Consider the following 17,483-nt stretch of genomic DNA (forward strand, 5'->3'; position numbering starts at 1 on the left):
TGGTGTTGTTCAGTAAGTAAGCCAGAAAATACTGAAATGGACACCACTCACAAATGGACCTTAAAACGCTATGGGCGCTATGTTCCGGGATCTACAGGTGGAACGCCTGGGAAGGTATGGCTTTTAATATATAAGTTTTTAACATGATTTATGCTAGCTCACTAGTTAGTTACTTGCTAGTTTTCCGATTATGCTAACGTTAGCATCTCTTCAAAGGCCGACATTAGCTGCACTGATTAGTTACAACAATGAACCATATTCTGCAGCTATCATGTGTTTGCTTATTGAAACAGTATTGTGTGCACACGTGAATTCAAACTGAATGCTTAAATCGTTGATAAAGTTTCAATGTAGACCCATACTTGGGAGGGGGAGGGGTGCTAGTGGATCGCCGGAGCTGTTAGATTAACATTAACATGCTTCTTATTAGTTGTTAGCGGAAAAGGAGTGAGCAGAGGGTTGAGTTGTCCATTCTTGTTCTGTTTTCTGTGACTATCTTGAACACCCTCTCAGAAACAATGGTGTAGCTGTATTAAAGTCCCAGTGGAAACAGTCGTGAGTAAATCTGATGGTCAGAAATCAGGAGAAATGCGGGAGAAATATGACCCCGCGAGGAAACCGGGAGAGGACAATGAAATCGGGAGTCTCCCGCGAAAATCGGGAGGGTTGGCATTGGCAAGTATGACTGTAGAGACCTACCGTCCCGCGAAAATCGGGAGGGTTGGCATTGGCAAGTATGACTGTAGAGACCTACCGTCCCGCGAAAATCGGGAGGGTTGGCATTGGCAAGTATGACTGTAGAGACCTACCGTGGTACACCGGGATACATGTCCCAGTTCCTCATAGCAAACCAGCATCTAGTCCACACACGTTTTTTCTATACGAAACTTATGTGTTATTTTAAGATTGATTCAAAGATTGAGGTCTATTATGTACGTTTTTGGTTGGATATTTGACAGACATTCACTCCTGTCTTCTTATTCAGTTCCACAGACTGTAGGCAGTCAGAGGACGCTTTTAAGATAGATAGAATCAGAGGGATGAAACCCCTCTTTAATGGTCAAACATGCAGACCACACACACAGTGAAATGTGGCCTCTGCATTTAACCCATCCTACTTCCAGGAGGAGTCCAGCGCCATATAGATAGAAGAGTTGCAACAACGGAAGTCCAAAATGCTTGATCGTCACGTGGTTCATGGAGACTCAATAGTTCCCCGGAAGTTCGTGGCGGGCCATTTGAATCACGATTTGAATGCATTAATACCTGGATAGAAATGCAATTTTTGGTAATTAGTGGTCAATAAAGGTTTTGATTTGCAATATGTGTACAACATATCGATTAGACAGTTAAAAGACTAGAATTAAGCAGTCGAAAATGTAAACATCTTAAATAGAAATAAAATAGCATTACAAAAAGTAGAAAAATATACAGTTTGAACAGCTATTTTACCAGTTAACATATACATGTTAGGCTAACGTTGCCTTGGTTAAAGAGCCTGTTGTTTATTGCTTTGAATTCTTTAAAACAAATATTATCTTCTCAAACCTGTATGATAGTAAGGAGCATCACATCCTAATGTTTATTGATATATTTAGAGGGAGGGGATGGAAGGAAGGTTTCAAAATTCAGATTAGATAAATTTCTACCATTTCTTTAATTCATGGTGGTTTCAGTAATCCCATGGTAATTGAGGACACAAGTAATCTAAAGTACTAATTTAATCTTTATGACTTTCAGAAAGGAAAGGAGACCCACAGGTGCCTATCAATGATTGTCAACTGACATCACAATAAGTCAAAGGACTAGCAGCAGCAGCAGCATGATGATGATGTTAAATGTGTTGTTTTAGGACAGGGCTCGACATTAAGGACTGCCCGATGGCCCGGGGCCATCTAGTATTTAGCTCGGGCAATGAAGCCTCACCTGCTGGTTGCCCGATCGGGCAATCTATTATGCCAGTATCATGCAGCTCGCGGATCCAGTAATGAGTGACCCGACAGTAAAACTAAACATATCTATAACTAGTTACTGTAGTTTGAGAGGTAATTAAAATAGCTACGAGTGATATTCTAACCTGAAGTGTGAGTTTTGTCCGCTCACCGCTGCATGTGATCATGCAAAGCTGCGTGTCGACTTGTCAGCAGCAGCTGATCTCTCTCTCCCGTCAGATTAGACTTCACTCGCGTTTATGTCCATATCGATCAGATCCAGCTAGTTCTAGCTAATGATATGACTACCTGCTTATTAGAAGACACCTAAACAATAAGTGTCGCTATGCAACCGGGTGAGGCCACAAAGTATAGCGCAGCATTATGCATTTGTTTACATGCCCACCGGAACCCCGAGGCATTACCAACAGATCAACGCACAATCAACCCATACAGGACATCTCTTTCTCCACATTAAGTGTTAAGACATTAGAATGTACTATTATTGTCTGTCACATACTCTTCTTGTCTGTGTGAGTGGCGCAACTGAAGCGGTATTGCGCTAAAGGGAAATTATTTTGACCGAAGAGATTTAGATTTGCCGGCTAACGGGAACTCCGACATCCCCATGTTGTGTGCTTCGCGGATGCGCTCGGCTCCTCTCGACTTCTGCTCGGTCAGCTTCCGGATGAGGAAGCATTCATTCGACCAACTTACAGTAGATAACATTACAAACATTTTTAACAGGGGCCATAATAGTGTAAATAATGTTTGTTTTGGCAGTTATAACTGAATGTAATGTTTTCTACTTTTTTACATCTGGGAAGGCATTTGCCTTCATCAGATGGAAAGTGTCTTGACCAACAACTTAAGTATTTCTTATAGCTATGCAGGGCATGCAAGCGAGCAAACAAGAGCAAACAAACAAGTGAAATTAAGAATAAAATTGAAATTGTACAATATAATATTGTGGTGGTTCATCGTATAATTCAGTCTAGAGAATGCACCAGACAGCATCTACAGTAAGACCTGGAAAAATCTAAATGTTCTAGGGGGAGGCCCCCCAAACCCTTCGTGCTATTTCGTCCGCGCGCATTTTTCAGGGCAATCTCTATTGGGCTCAGGGCCTTCTGTAAATTAGCTTAGATGGCCCACAGGGCCATCTCCCAAAATCCTTAATGTCATGCACTGTAGGAACATCCATTGTAAATAAATGGAATTCAATAAACATTGAATAGCATATCATGCAGTTTGTCTGTGCCTTTTCCTCTGTGTTGTCCTGGCATATAGTCTCCCCCATGGTTTGCTGTGCTGCCTGGGGATGCTCCAAGCGCTCAGAGAAAGGAGTATACATGTAAAGTTTCTCCACTGACACAGAGAGTAGGAAAGAATGGCTGGCCCTAGGGCTGGGCGATTTGGCCAAAAAATAAAAGCTCAATTTTTTTCTAACTAATGGACAATTTTCGATTTAAACGTCGATTTTTTTCTGTTTTTTTCTAAACAAACCAGACCAAGGCAAAATTTAAATACATATTTTCTTTATTAACACAATAAAAATAAATGAGATTACCAAGTAGTCTAGGCCTATGTGAACAAATCAGTTGTTCAAGAATAAAAAAATAAAATAAAAAAAGCACCACTTGGCTGTCATTAATGTGCAAAGGTTCTTTTTTTAAATCAAACTGAAAAAAAAATCTCTTTTAGGCCACCCCTGAAAAAACTTGTAAAATGAAATACAACAAATAATATCGGGCAGAGCTGCAGATCGGGTAGTCACAGGCAATGTGGCTGAGTTTTGTTCGCGTTCGAGAAGGGTCTAGCTGCGGCCGCGGACAGTACACGATACGCCCACCTGACACGACACTACGGTGGCTGAGAGGCACTACTGTTAAAAGCGAATTGACGAGATTTACATCATACAGCCCATGTAGTATAATATTTTACAAATGATGAATTACAGCAAACATGTGCAATATATATCCATTATTACAGCTCCGTGGGCTGGCAGTAAGGCGATATGGTCCGTTGTTATTGTGCATTCATGGGTAAAGAGAAACTCATGTATTACTGAACACGTAACATGAACGTGCCAGGCAGCGCGGTCCCGTGGGTTAGATGCGCGTTCATAATGCAGAGGGAAATAACTCAGAATAACGTTATTAGCACATTGTACAACTTGAGGAACGAATGTTTTTAATAAGTGCTATACAAACATTCATACTGGGTAGTTTATTTAGTTTAAAAAAAATTATCCAACGAGTTACAGACCACTCTTTCCCAATGTAAGTCAATGGGAAAAAGTGTTTCCGGGCCCAGCAACCTAAAGGAAGTGTAGTACCGCCGTTTGGCCACAACGAATATTCTCATCAGACTCCGGCGCACTTCCTGGGGGCTTGGTTCAACCTCCACTGTCCGCGGCCGCAGCTAGACCCCTCTCAGCTACCGTAGTGTCGTGTCAGGTGGGCGTGTCGTGTAGTGTTGTGTAGTGTTGTGTACTGTCCGCGGCCGCAGCTAGACCATATTGGCGCGTTCTGGAAAGTGAGAGAGTAAGCTACTACGGAGTCCCTTAAAGCAAAACAAATCTGCGGAGTCTAGAAATGTTTTTAAATCGCGATTTTTCAGTTCAGCCATTTCACAAACCGTAGGAAAGTAAAAATGCAAATTAATCGTTAAAATCGAAAAAGATGAAAGAGGGAGACAGGAGAAAGGGTTAGATACAACTAGCAACCTATAGGATGGGAAATTGCTGACCTATTTAAACTAGGGGTGCACCGAATGGGAAATTCTTGGCCGAAACCGATACCGAAAATAGGAAACAGTTGGCTGAATGCCGAAAGGCCGAACATGATTAATAGAAATATATATATAATGTATACATTTTTTAACAATGTTGTTCAGCTACCTGATTATGGAAAAATACATGATTATGGCAAAACTTAACTAAAATAATAATCACTATTATGGGTCCATAAAAAATTTATTCAGCACTTTTGAATGCATACAGTACATTAATTCCAAGTCGAGTGCATTTTCTTTTCTCTGTAGGATAACTACCACAAAGTGCATTCAGAACAAAGCCAAGGCGCTTTAAAACTGCATAAACATCTAGGCCAGTAGGCCTACAACAAAATAGTGTAAATAAAGACTAACAGCCAGGCCTTCAACAACAACAAATGCACCTATAAGTTTGGTAACCTAACGTGTTGTTGTGATGACGTAATCAAAACGCGGCGACAAGCACGGCGCGCGACCATGCTCGCGGCTGGCTCACAGCCAACATGTCTGCCGCTTGGAGATATTTCAAAATATCAGAGAAAGAGGCGCGGATTGCGATTTGTAAAACGTGTTCAGCTGACATTTCTCGAGGGGGTGTAACTGCAAAGACTTTCACCACTTCGGGATTACTCCACCACTTGAAATCAAAACACCCGGACAAATATGCGGAGTATGATCAACGTAACCCTGTTCTCTGACATTCGGTGATATTTTTTCGGTGCTAAAACCCTTTCGGCCAAAAGGGCCTTTTTAACCATTTTCGGCCGATAATTTTCGGTGGCCCAATATTCGGTGCATCCCTAATTTAAATGTACCTTGTGTTTTCACTCTCACTTAAGTCCCTCTCCTTTTGCCATCAATCCAAAATCAGCTGAGCTGCAACATAATACAGACAGGTAATAATCAACAGAATCACAAGGACATAATATGGCTCTGCTAAAAACACTCACCCATAAGTTACGTTTTTGTTTACTGTTTGGAAGTCTCAAATATGCACTCTAAATCCATATCAATAGCGATGTATCACAAACATAGCTCTCTTCCTTATTATTGTGTAACGTTAACTATAATATACTAGCTTGAACTCCAAAAAAGATATCCTCATTTCACCACCTCCACCCACTACAATCACACGCCCCAATGTTATATTTAACTAATATTTAACTCCCTCCACCCCGGATAGAAGCACGTTAAGAAGCCCCTTTTCTCTAATTCCACAACGTTGGTTTGAAATAACATTAAGAGAACGGATGAATAGGCTGTTCATGGTTAACGTGTGTTGCTAACTTTATCCGGAATCCTAGCCTAATCTGTTACCTGAGGGATGCAAACTTGTCACCTTTCGGCGAAATTCGCCGTTTTGAATCCAAAATAGGTCGTTTGTGTGATTCATGTAGATCTGCAATAAAAATATTTTTGGGGTATGGGGGGGTCTGGGACCCGGAGTAATGTGCGGCCGCGAGCTGTTATGTGCCATATTGACACGCATGGTGTTCTCTTTTTATATATTATAATGAAGTGCGAGCTGTGTGCTCGAGTCTTCCTGCCTGTCGGCTCTGCTCATGGATGTATAATAAGGCTCTGCTGCTCCGGGATGAGGGTCTAGCTTCAGCAGCTACATTACCTACGGGTGCGTTCGTTAATATTAACTGTGTGGTCCGGAGTCACTTCGGCACTGACTGGGCCGCTGGTGAACAGCTGTTAGAACGGGCCGTTCAGGTGTCGGAGCGGCAGAGCGTGATTTGCACTGAAACAATTTTCTGTCGCAATATTATCGTTGAGCTAGCTAGCTAGCATACATTATCACTATCTGCTAACGTTAGCTTTAGCCTTCGTTTTCTAATAGTTTTTTTCATAGGTTATAAACGGAGGTGGTATAAGTATAGATCTGGTACTAGAGTAAAAGTAGAAGTACTCAGATCTTGTACTTGATTAAAAGTAGAAGTACTCAGATTTTGTACTTGAGTAAAAGTAGAAGTACTCAGATATTGTACTTGATTAAAAGTAGAAGTACTCAGATCTTTTACTTGAGTAAAAGTAGAAGTACTCAGGTCTTGTACTAGAGTAAAAGTAGAAGTACTCAGATCTTGTACTAGAGTAAAAGTAGAAGTACTCAGGTCTTGTACTAGAGTAAAAGTAGAAGTACTCAGGTCTTGTACTTGAGTAAAAGTAGAAGTACCAGAATGTAGGAACAATCCTGCATTCAAAATGTTCCTCAAATAAAAGTACAAAAGTATTATCATCAAAATGTAGTTAAAGTAGCGACAGTATAAGTACTCAGATCTTGTAGTAAAAGTAGAAGTACTCAGATCTTGTACTTGAGTAAAAGTAGAAGTACTCATATCTTGTACTTGAGTAAAAGTAGAAGTACTCAGGTCTTGTACTTGAGTAAAAGTAGAAGTACTCAGATCTTGTACTTGAGTAAAACTAGAAGTACCAGAGTGTAGGAATACTCTGTTCCAGTAAAAGTCCTGCATTCAAATGTTCCTCAAGTAAAAGTAGAAAAGTATTATCATCAAAATATAGTGAAAGTCTTGACAGTAAAAGTAGTCATTGTGCATATTGGTCCATTTCAGAATAAATATGATATGTTTTATAATGATTGATCATGAAAGTGTTCTCAAAGCTGGTAAAGGTGCAGCTAGTTTGACTGGCTTTGTATACTGCAGGGTAGCTTGTGGATTTACTCCAGGTGGAACTAAACCCACCCACAAGACTCTACCACATTGCAGGATGTAATATACAGTTCAACTCAATTTGTGAGTCTGGGATTACAAGATTGTATCTGGCTGATATTAAATAAAAGTAATTATTCTAGACACTCGTGATCTTATAAAACACCTCAAGGAGCAGATGGAAATGTATAATTCAATGCTGATGAAGATTCTCTTATAGCCTACCATTTATTTCTTCTTGACAAAACACCTCTCAAATGGATAGAAAGATCCATCATGAGTTAGGAATACACATTTTGCCCTAATATTCTCCTTTTTTTTCTCCACCAGATATTCGAGTCGAATTGTGATACACCTGAATTGTTCATGACAATCTCGGCATCTGGACTCTTTCTGATTTTCCAAGGACTGGAAAGCCTGGTAGGAACACTGTGTACCTAGATTGAGGATTCTGTTTTTGTTTTCTGTTTCATGCATTATGATATACACACAATACCTGAAGGTTGGGCCTCTGACTGTATGTTTATATCCAGACCCAAGATAGATCGTTTTGCTTTATCTTTGAGGTTAGTTGTATTTATTCACAGCTTTCTGTAACTCTAGATTGTATTTTTATACCGTACATTTTGTCTAATTTCATTGGTGATTGCAGTTATAGTAATTCACTATAGAGTCTTTTTGTCTTTCTAATTAATTCGGATTGTGCTTCCTTCCCTTTTGAGTAAAAGAACAACAAATACAAAAATACCTTTTATTTTGGGTTTGCGTTAAATATATGTTTTGAAACAAAAGTCATTATATTGATTATATAACATAAGCATATGTTTTTCAAATGTTGATTAAAAAGGAAAATATACTCACCTTCAAGTAGGGCTGTACGATATATCGTGTCGTGACGATAATCGCGTTATGCGCATGCGCGATATTCACATCGCAGGACGTGCGATATTAAGTAGGCAAATTAACTCAAACACGTCATGTTACAATTCTTTTGCTGCTTGCTACAAAAGGAAAACTCGCACGACTCTCATGTCAGGGGTACTTCAGTGAGTGACATGCAGGCTCTGCATGCACAGCAAACCACCAATCACAATCATTCTTGATGACATCACAGCAGGATAACCGAGCTAGCTTAGCTTGTTGCTCTGATAACGTAAGATCCAGAAGTCCGTGACTAAAATCCTTCATCCGGTTAAATATCGTTAAAAAAATACCAATTGTATAGCGTTAAAGCTCAAGAAAGGATGGTTTGCGGACAAAAAAAAGTGTCTTTTCTTCAATTCCTGTATTTTTCCATATCGCAATATATATCGCAGGGGAAAAATATATATCGCAATGTCAGTTTTTTCCAATATCGTGCAGCCCTACCTTCAAGATAGACTTCGGTTTTTTCAATACAAAGTGAGCCAAATGCCTTTAGCAGTTAAATATTGTTTATCATCAAAGTCAACTTTATTGTCCATCTTTCAGTTTGTGTGTACAGACAGAGAGATCAAAATACCGTTTCCCACAATCCCCAATACAAAAATACAAATATGTATAAAAATTAGGGCCGGGACTCGATTAAAAAAATTAGTCTAATTAATTAGAGGCTTTGTAATTAATTAATCTTAATTAACGCGTTAAAGTCCCGGCCCTAATAAAAATATGTATATCCTATATATACATAATCAAGAGACACATTTATACATATGCGCAATTTAAGATAAAAGCACAGCAATCAATATATACAAAATAACACAAAATAACATTTCACTTCAATATCTTTAGGAAATGTACATCAGTGCAAACATTTATTCAAGCTCTATTTACAATGACTGTATATTATGTTGTATTTGTTACCGTAACAAATGAGCGCACATGACTTTAGAGATGATGTTGTGGATTATCTTTAAGACTGTGAGTGTGAGGAGGTAAACAGGTAGTTATTTTATTTTCACCAACCTTTATGAATGGATCTACAAAAGCCTCTTTTTGCTTTTACCTGCACGCGGTATGGGTGTGAGCATTTAATCATAGGAACAGAAACTCGTGTCAATTTAGTGAGGATTTAACAAAGACAAATCATGCTTTAAAAAATGGTGTTAATATTCAACGTCTAGCTCATAAGACCTTGACATGTTGCCTCTACTGTAGCAGAACAAGGAACACTGTTGCAGTGTACCTGTCCTTGAAGCTCTTACATTCAGAAAAGTATTGCTGCTTTAACAAAAATGGCTTAAAATCGTTAAAGGATGAAGCTGCGGTTGTCATGCTCCGACACAGTTGTTATTACTTGTTGTGCTTCTCAATATAAATGGAGCGTCCTCTATGAACTCAGTTAATTGTTAGCAATGCTACTTCAAAAGGACATTTTTGGATTGGACATGCTCTACCGCTCTCTTCAAAGAGTAAATCATATTATTCACCACCATGTTGTAGGGTTTTTGTTCATGTGTATGCTTTGATTTGATTATAGCTTCTCTAAATAATAATAATAATAATAATAATAGCTTAGATAATATAAAACAATTACAACCTATATATAAAACGCATTTTTCATTCCCACCTTTCATCGAAGCGCATTACACTTCCTCGAATGTAAATCTGTAACAGAAATCTGCTTTCCGGATAGCAATCTTCGATTAAGGGCATATGAAATATTCTGCTGAAGAGCTTGACATTTCCGCTCAAACCTTATGACATTTGACCGGAGTGTGATGGTTGGGTCGCGCCAAATGTCACTCAGAAATGTATAATCCCACTTCAGGCTTGGTTCAGATTTTTGATATATTTTGCATGGTAGTCAGGTCGGGTGTGAATTTGCATGCCGTGATTCAATTTCATTTGATATGCCTCATTGAACATGGACTTGGCATTTGTTGTCCTATTCGTACATTGGTTAGTTGCCAACCTTGGCACAGCACATGTACATATTCATTTCACAAGTAGGCTAATAGCAAATGTGATCAATCTCACCTTCAAATATAATGGTGTTCAATCAACTTTGCCAACAGATAACCTTGTATCTTTAGGTTGGTTACATTGCCAAAGTAAAGATGTTAAATGAATCTGGAGATTTTACCAGTCGTTGTGACCTTTTTTAAAAGTTAACTTCCCGCCGTGCAGGCAACACAAATGTGAGGGACTACTCAATGTCTCATTAATGAAGTTCTGTCAGGTGACATAGCTATCTCACTGCACCAGGGTGCCAGACAGGTATTCAGGTCAGACTGCACAGAGCTTTCACCCGGGATGATCGACTGGTCTATTAAAGAGGGAATGCTCTGGAAGCTTCAGCACAGAGACCTTAGTTCTTTAGGTTACATTATACATTCTTAAGAGCATTTTGGGAATTGTCTTTGAACACAACTGAAATGTACTTTATTTCAGGGAGTCCGATAAATCAATTTAGCAAAAATTAAGGCTTTTAAAAATGGCATTTTCCAAGGTATTATATTTCGTAGCTTGTTTTCAATAAGTATATAAATTGTCCAAAGAGGTTGTATTCTACAGTCTGCCTGAATGTAATCATTGCCTAGGTGTGTAGTGTGATTCTGTGTAGTTTATTTATGGCATCCCGTTGGATTTGACGTCATCTGAACAGGACATTGCACGCTCACTGCTTGATAGCGGGCGAGGGTCCGTTTACGCCGGTTGTTAAACAACATCGTTATGGGGAAATGCAAGTCCGCGTCCAAATGGTTGGAAGATAAGGAGGAAGGACAATCAATACTGTATATAGTCAATGTGAGGTAAAGTGTGTCGTCAAGCTAACCGGTTAGAACTCGAAGTGGCGATGAGGTCTTAAAATGTATGGAAAGGGTCTTAAAAAAGGTCTTAAAAGGTTTTACATTTGACTTCAGGATTCCTGCATATGAGGAGCTCCAGTCCAGAGCTTGCATTAAAATATAGATTCTTTCTGACTTCACGGACATCGCCCTACATCGAAAAATAAGCTTAAATGCATCCTTCACACAGAGCATTTACAATAACAATTTAAAGGGAAAAACAACATTAACTGTAGCACACTGTCTGTTTGAGCCACCAGAGAAGATAAAGCAGTACATGGCATTGTTTTTAAAGGTACAAATAACTATTGGTTCAAAAAGATATTCTGACTTTTGGTGTTTTTGATGATGATGGCCATTAGCACTGTCTCATCTGCTGATCCTGAATATCCTTTTATCCTTCCACTGGGATGGGAGGTGGCGACTGTGACCGCCATAAAATAAGATTCCCATCATTCTTCATCTAAATTTGTTAGATTTCCATACACCTTTATTAAGCCAGGAAGGTCCCATTCGGATACAAGGTCTTGTTCTCAAGAGGGGTCAAGAGGGCTGGTCAAGACAGTTAAACATAAAAACAATTTGACATGTGAGAATACAATACATACATGCAACAAGAGGGAAATGGAAGATAGAGGCTAATACAGGCCGTACCAGTAATCCATAATCCGATCTCATTCCACCTGAGTGAAGGATTGTGTAGAACAGCAGTATGTTTCCATTCATCAGATTTTTCCTTTTTGATAATCCCAAATGATGTGTGCATTTAAATTGACATTACAATCCAATCATTTGTTTCCCTAATGAAATAAAGCATTTGAATATCGCATATTCACCAGCACTTCACCAAAAATGTAATTGTTAATTCCCTATTTTTATTTTTACAATTACAGTAACTTAGCGATGGTATTTTTGCAATGGACCCAGATACAATTACAGTAGGTGACCTTACTATTACTACTTAGTATTTACTTACTTAGTGCTATTGATGTGGAATGATAATGCTTCAGTACAGCACCCTCCCTGCTGGTGCAGTGCCATTGTTCAAATCAAAGCGTGTTGATATACCTATAATGTTATTATCAACGTCTAAAAAAAGGAACATTTAACAGAATAGGCTTATTTTAATATTTGGCTTTTGATGAATACATCTGCTATTTTGATTCCCTGTGTGAAAAGCTTATTATAAGCCTCAAAGCTTAGGCTCGGAGGTTACTGGGTAAATAGAGACCCCTGCAGACAGTTTGAGGTATCTGTTTTTGCCTCACTACAGAGTGAATGTGTGGAAATGGAGCTGCTTCACATGGAATAGTACACCTCTATGATTTACCCCCTCCACATTTCATTTAGCCTATGGATAATACTGTTTCCTGTCCAGGCTGCTAAGGACGTTTGTTGTCTTGTGGTGTTTCTCCCCAGGATGCAGTCAATTTGCTCGGTGGAACCAGTGTTTTCAATGTCCAACAGAAAGGTGATAACCTGATGCTTCGATTTACAGAGGAGGTGAGTCGTGAGATGAATTGCAATTGCTTGATAGGACAGACCTTGAGAAAATACTACCTAACACCATCACTCTCTTTCAAGATCAAGACCATTATTTTTATTCCGCTATAACAAATTAAAATGGTAAACTCATGTTTTTTTGGGTTTTAATTTATAGTTTTTATTCGGGTTGCAGTGGTTCACAGCCTCCTTGAATTGAAATATTACCAAAAATATTTGACCAGTCAGCAGGGGCGGGACTAAAAATCAGCCAGGGACTATCGACCAGCCCCCTTTTAGTACCGCTAGTAAATACCGCAAGTAAATAGTCAACTGGGGGTGCTAGTGACTTATCCGAACGGCCCACCACGGTACCGCAAGTAAATACCGCTAGTAAATAGTCAACTGGGGGTGCTAGTGACTTATCCGACCGGCCCACCACGGTACCGCAAGTACTGTAAATCCTGCTAGTAAATAGTCAACGGGGGGTGCTAGTGACTTATTCGACCGGCCCACTTCAGTACCGGCCCATCGATGGGCCACTGCTAGTCAGACATGAATTTCCTTAAAACTACATTTGGAAGTCTCCTTGTGTACCCAGCTACTTTTCTATTACCTTTTGAACAAGCTGTTGATTTAACAAAAGCAACACACAGGCCTTTCATGGGCACAGCTTGAATGTGTTTGTGTGTGTCCTGCAGGGAGAGAAGCGCATGATGAGGATGCAGTTTGATGGGAGTAGCAGGACAGAGGCAATAAAGGATTGTTCCAGGGCTTTGAAAAAACTGATGGAGTACATGTCTGTCACCGCTCATGAGGACGCCCCATTGCCCCCCAATCAGTCCCCTGCTGAGACCCCTGCACCAGTGATACAGGTTGCCCACTTTACAATTTAGGAAATTGTTTGTTCTGTTAAAATGTGTTGGAAAATCCCTTCTGACATAGATGGCTTAGTCGTGGCTGTACAGTATTACAGACATACTGCTTTACTTGACCTTTTATAGTCTCTGTTTGGTAGAAATCAGACGCTTACCTCATATGTCACCGTTGTACATTTTAAAATAAAATATCAGCTTCATTTTAAAATGCCATAATTGATGTGTTATAATCAGTACTGATTGCATAAACTCAAGTTTTGTGCTGCGGTCAGTTTCATCAGCAGTGGCTAAAGTATGTTCACTAGATGGTGCTATTTACAGTGCTGTCTTAATGTTAGCCTCTGCAGCTACAGTAGGATGAGAGCATGTACTGCACATGAATCAGAAGCAAATCACAATACAATATATTGTGTACAGTGTCCCACCATAACGAATACACACAAAATGATAAAAAGTCATTCATAAATACAAGCTTAAGGTGGCATACCTTTTTAAGTCCCTGGATGAATTCTTAAAATTGCCTTTAACAGTCAAATTGTTGATTTTATGAAACCGAGAATAATATAAGGTGCTTTCAAAGCGTTTACGAGTTAACGTTAAGACTCGATCTACCTCAAAAAGTCTACTGCTTCATTTCACTTGCAACATTTTATATTCTTTAAATGTGAAAACACTCGGTTAATCCTTGATTCTAATGTTTAGTAAAAACCTAAATCCAGCCATGTGAATAACAACCTTTAACACGAAGGTCAGAGACATAAATGGACTCTTTAGTGAACAGACACAGTAAAAGAATTCACAGTGAAGATGAACGGGCTTTGGGGCGTGGATATGTTTAAATTAATAATGAAGCCATTGATTGAAACCTATGGAGTCACACTGAGTTCTTCTGTTGTGTGTCTGTGTGCAGCAAGCGGCTGTGGCAGCTGAGCCTGAAGTGGCCCGGGGATCACTGACCATCACGCGTCTGGCTCGGGTAAGGACTGTAAAGTTACAAGTGAAATATAACAGAATTAGTTCCCACTTTACAATAAGACTACCCTTATAAAGGGTTTACGAATAGTTTGTAATGAATCAATGTGTTGATGTATGCAAACTATGATATAACTGGTTTATACATGAATCCTTTATAAGGGTGGTCTTATTGTAAGGTGGAACCCAGAATGAAATACTCGCTGTGCAACATATTCATCGTCATTTGGTTTTATATATTACTGAAGAGCATTGATTTTCATATGGTGTGTGCCTATACTTTCTTAACTTTTTTTTTTTTGTCAATTTATTGAACATGTCAGAAATAAAAACATACAACAATAATAAATATATATATATATATTTTTTCTATTTTTCTCACTCAAATTAATAATTATAATAAAGTACAAAAAATAAATTAAAAAAAACAATCATTCTCAAATAGTCTCGGTCATGTTCAACAGGGGCAAGAAGAAGCTTAAAAAAAACGTTTCTGCTCCTACCCCCTCTAGCATATATTTTTCTTATAAATAAAATATTAGGTCATCGTCATCAGCGACATGTTTGTCTTGTTAATTTGTTTGCTTTTAGTTTTTTTTACAAAACAATCAAAAAGAAATTACTTTTAAAATTACAAGAAATAACAACAAATGGGATTTTACACGTCCTGTTCATAACCATTAATGATTTGGCTCCTAAATAATATAAATTGAATGAACATAGGTGTTTCTATTGTTCGTCTGCTTTTAATTCACGGTTCATTTCAAGTGTTTGTCTGACTCAGGTAGTGATTGTAAAGTTACAAGGGAGGCTGTGGCTCAGTGGGGTTGTGCGCTGAACTTTGAATCACGGGGTAGCAAGTTTGAGTCCCACTGCAGTCAGCATGTCGTTGTGTCCCTGGGCAAGACACTTCTCCCCAAACTGCTGTGAAACATATTCATTGTAATTTTGGTTTATACATAACTAAAGGCTGTCTATACTTTCTTACATTGAGCATGAACATAGGTGTTTCTGTTGTTTGCCTTTCCTCAGCACATCTTGGGAGAGGATGCTTTGATTCTGCCTCAAATTTATCGCAATAATTCTACGATTCAAGGTGACTTGGAGCCCATCCTGCGTATGTTACTGCTGGATCCCAGCTTTCACGCATGTGTGGAGAAAGTGGAGGGAGAGCTGAAGAAACTCCTCCAAGAGTGAAGAGTCCCAACAACCGCTGACGGCAGAAGTCAGTGCAACGTTTTTATTGGTGTAGAGTTTGTGTAGGCAGTGGTTACGGGCTGTTACTGTACTGCGGACGTTGTTGTAAATGTTACACTGCGGTAGTTATTTTATTCACCCTGAAGAGGATGCTTCTCATTGTATTGCATTTAAGTGGTTAAAGGAAGAATACAACAAAAAAAGCTGGTTTCCTTTTTTTACATTTTTATTCAGAAAAAAAATATTGGTCTCACTCATATGTTTGATCGTGGCTATATACTCTGGTCCCTCTGATCCCACCTTAACGCCGGCCCATTCCCACCGCAACACACATTTATACATCGTATTGAAAGAGGAGTCATGCAGCTACAGCCGTGAATTTTGCTATGCCAGCTTCCAAGTGATCCCACAATATTAAAGCTTCACTGAGTTAAACAAACTGCCCTCCATATATCTATTTAAGAATACATATTGCATAGGATTATAGCCATGCTATACAGTTAAAGAGAGAACACATAGAAAGTAAAAATCAATCAATGAAATTGGGAAATATAAAAAAAAAAAATCTTTTACAGATTTCCTATCATTTGAACACTCATACTTCAACATATACAAGACACCTAAGTTACTCTGGAAAGAAAAAAAGAATAATACACTTATCATTTTCGTTTATATAGATAAACACACAGGAGTCATTTTCTGTAAGCACTCAATTAAATGTAAATACTGCCAGTCATTGAAGCCGTCGCTTCACAATAAAAGTTCTGTTAAAAGTGGACTCATCGTCACAAAATCAAACAGTTAAATGACCATGATATGCTGTACAAATTGTCAAGAATAAAACAAACTATATATATACATATACATGTGTATATATATATATTATAGGGATGACTCCATAAAAAACATAGTTCATTTTAGATGCAAAAAAAGCCACACGGGGGATAACAACAGAAAATCTCTATTCTGAGTATCCTATTGCGTAATTACCTTGCATGCATTGTACATGATATGTAATACAAAAGGGATCACCTCATTTGAGGATATGATTAAATCAATAAAGGAGACATCAACAGCACATTAAAATGTGTACACCTTTGTGGTGGTTTAGTCATTATTCGTCATCCTGAAACCTCCACGATAGACTGAATAAGGCATGCTTAAGACAGCCATTATGTTCTTTTTGTTGCCAGTGTTATGCTGATATTGTTTCTCATAAAATGAGACGAGATGTGCTTTTTTTCGACACTGCCCGGAGCTCTCTCCACCTCTGATACCTCCAGAAACTGCAGTTTAGCCATCTCATCTGTGAAGAGAAAATCAAGAGAAGGCGTGACTAGGGATAATCCTCACAGTGAGTTCTATATTTAGCCCGAATCCCCTACAACAGTGTCTTACTTGAGTAAATTGCTTATTTTGCATTCCTCTGGCGAATGTTTTTATCCTTGTGGTTGTTAGTTGAATTAGTTTTCCTGGGTTAAAAAGGGGTTAAGATTTAGTGACATTCAGGAAATAGCTAAATAAAATCACAGCACCCAGTAATTCTGCATGAATGATAAGTAATTGTGTGGGAGTGATTTATTTACTCACATTGGTACCGCTGGTTCATCATCTTGGACAAGAGAAAAGAAGAAAAGGGACGAGAACACAGATATTAGATAAAGAATATCTGCTGCATGTTTCAACACATTTTACTGCAAAAATATTGACTTTACTGACAGATTTCCCAATTGTACTTTCAGTTGGTGTGAAAATCAACCTGAATTTAGCTTGTTATAGACTTCCAAAATCCTTCAGTGAACA

General features: G+C 38.7%; 2 protein-coding genes across 4 annotated transcripts in view; one reads left to right on the forward strand and one right to left on the reverse strand.

The window, feature by feature from the left end:
* rec114 (REC114 meiotic recombination protein) lies at nt 1–16,595 on the forward strand. Of its 2 annotated transcripts, none has more exons than XM_079663354.1 (6): nt 1–114; nt 7,712–7,801; nt 12,571–12,654; nt 13,335–13,508; nt 14,422–14,487; nt 15,516–16,595. In XM_079663354.1, exons 1-6 carry the CDS (start codon nt 37–39, stop codon nt 15,678–15,680), a joined length of 657 nt encoding a protein of 218 aa, XP_079519480.1. In that variant the 5' UTR covers nt 1–36; the 3' UTR covers nt 15,681–16,595. The 2 variants fall into 2 exon arrangements, with proteins under 2 accessions (XP_079519480.1, XP_079519481.1); XM_079663355.1 differs by having other exon boundaries at nt 15,580–16,595.
* nptnb (neuroplastin b) overlaps nt 15,889–17,483 on the reverse strand; it is a 25,918-nt gene continuing 24,323 nt past the window's right edge. Inside the window, exons 7-9 of one of the 2 annotated variants that reach the window (XM_079663352.1) lie at nt 17,271–17,292; nt 17,079–17,152; nt 15,889–16,986 (exon numbers count right to left, since the gene is read on the reverse strand). In XM_079663352.1, coding sequence (XP_079519478.1) covers nt 17,092–17,152; nt 17,271–17,292 — 83 coding nt within the window. In that variant the 3' untranslated portion in view covers nt 15,889–16,986; nt 17,079–17,091. The remainder of the gene's footprint in view (nt 16,987–17,078; nt 17,153–17,270; nt 17,293–17,483) is intronic. The other variant, XM_079663353.1, reaches the window with a different exon arrangement.

The sequence above is a fragment of the Notothenia rossii genome, assembly GCF_949606895.1.
Source record: "Notothenia rossii genome assembly, chromosome: 2".
Classification (NCBI taxonomy): Eukaryota; Metazoa; Chordata; class Actinopteri; order Perciformes; family Nototheniidae; genus Notothenia; species Notothenia rossii.

What these genes read in the sequence shown, in the direction of transcription:
- rec114 (XM_079663354.1), top strand. Translation starts at nt 37, where the DNA reads ATGGACACCACTCACAAATGGACCTTAAAACGCTATGGGCGCTATGTT. An exon ending in TGCTTCGATTTACAGAGGAG is followed by an intron (nt 12,655 to 13,334) that starts GTGAGTCGTGAG and finishes TGTGTCCTGCAG; the next exon opens with GGAGAGAAGCGCATGATGAG. An exon ending in CCCCTGCACCAGTGATACAG is followed by an intron (nt 13,509 to 14,421) that starts GTTGCCCACTTT and finishes GTCTGTGTGCAG; the next exon opens with CAAGCGGCTGTGGCAGCTGA.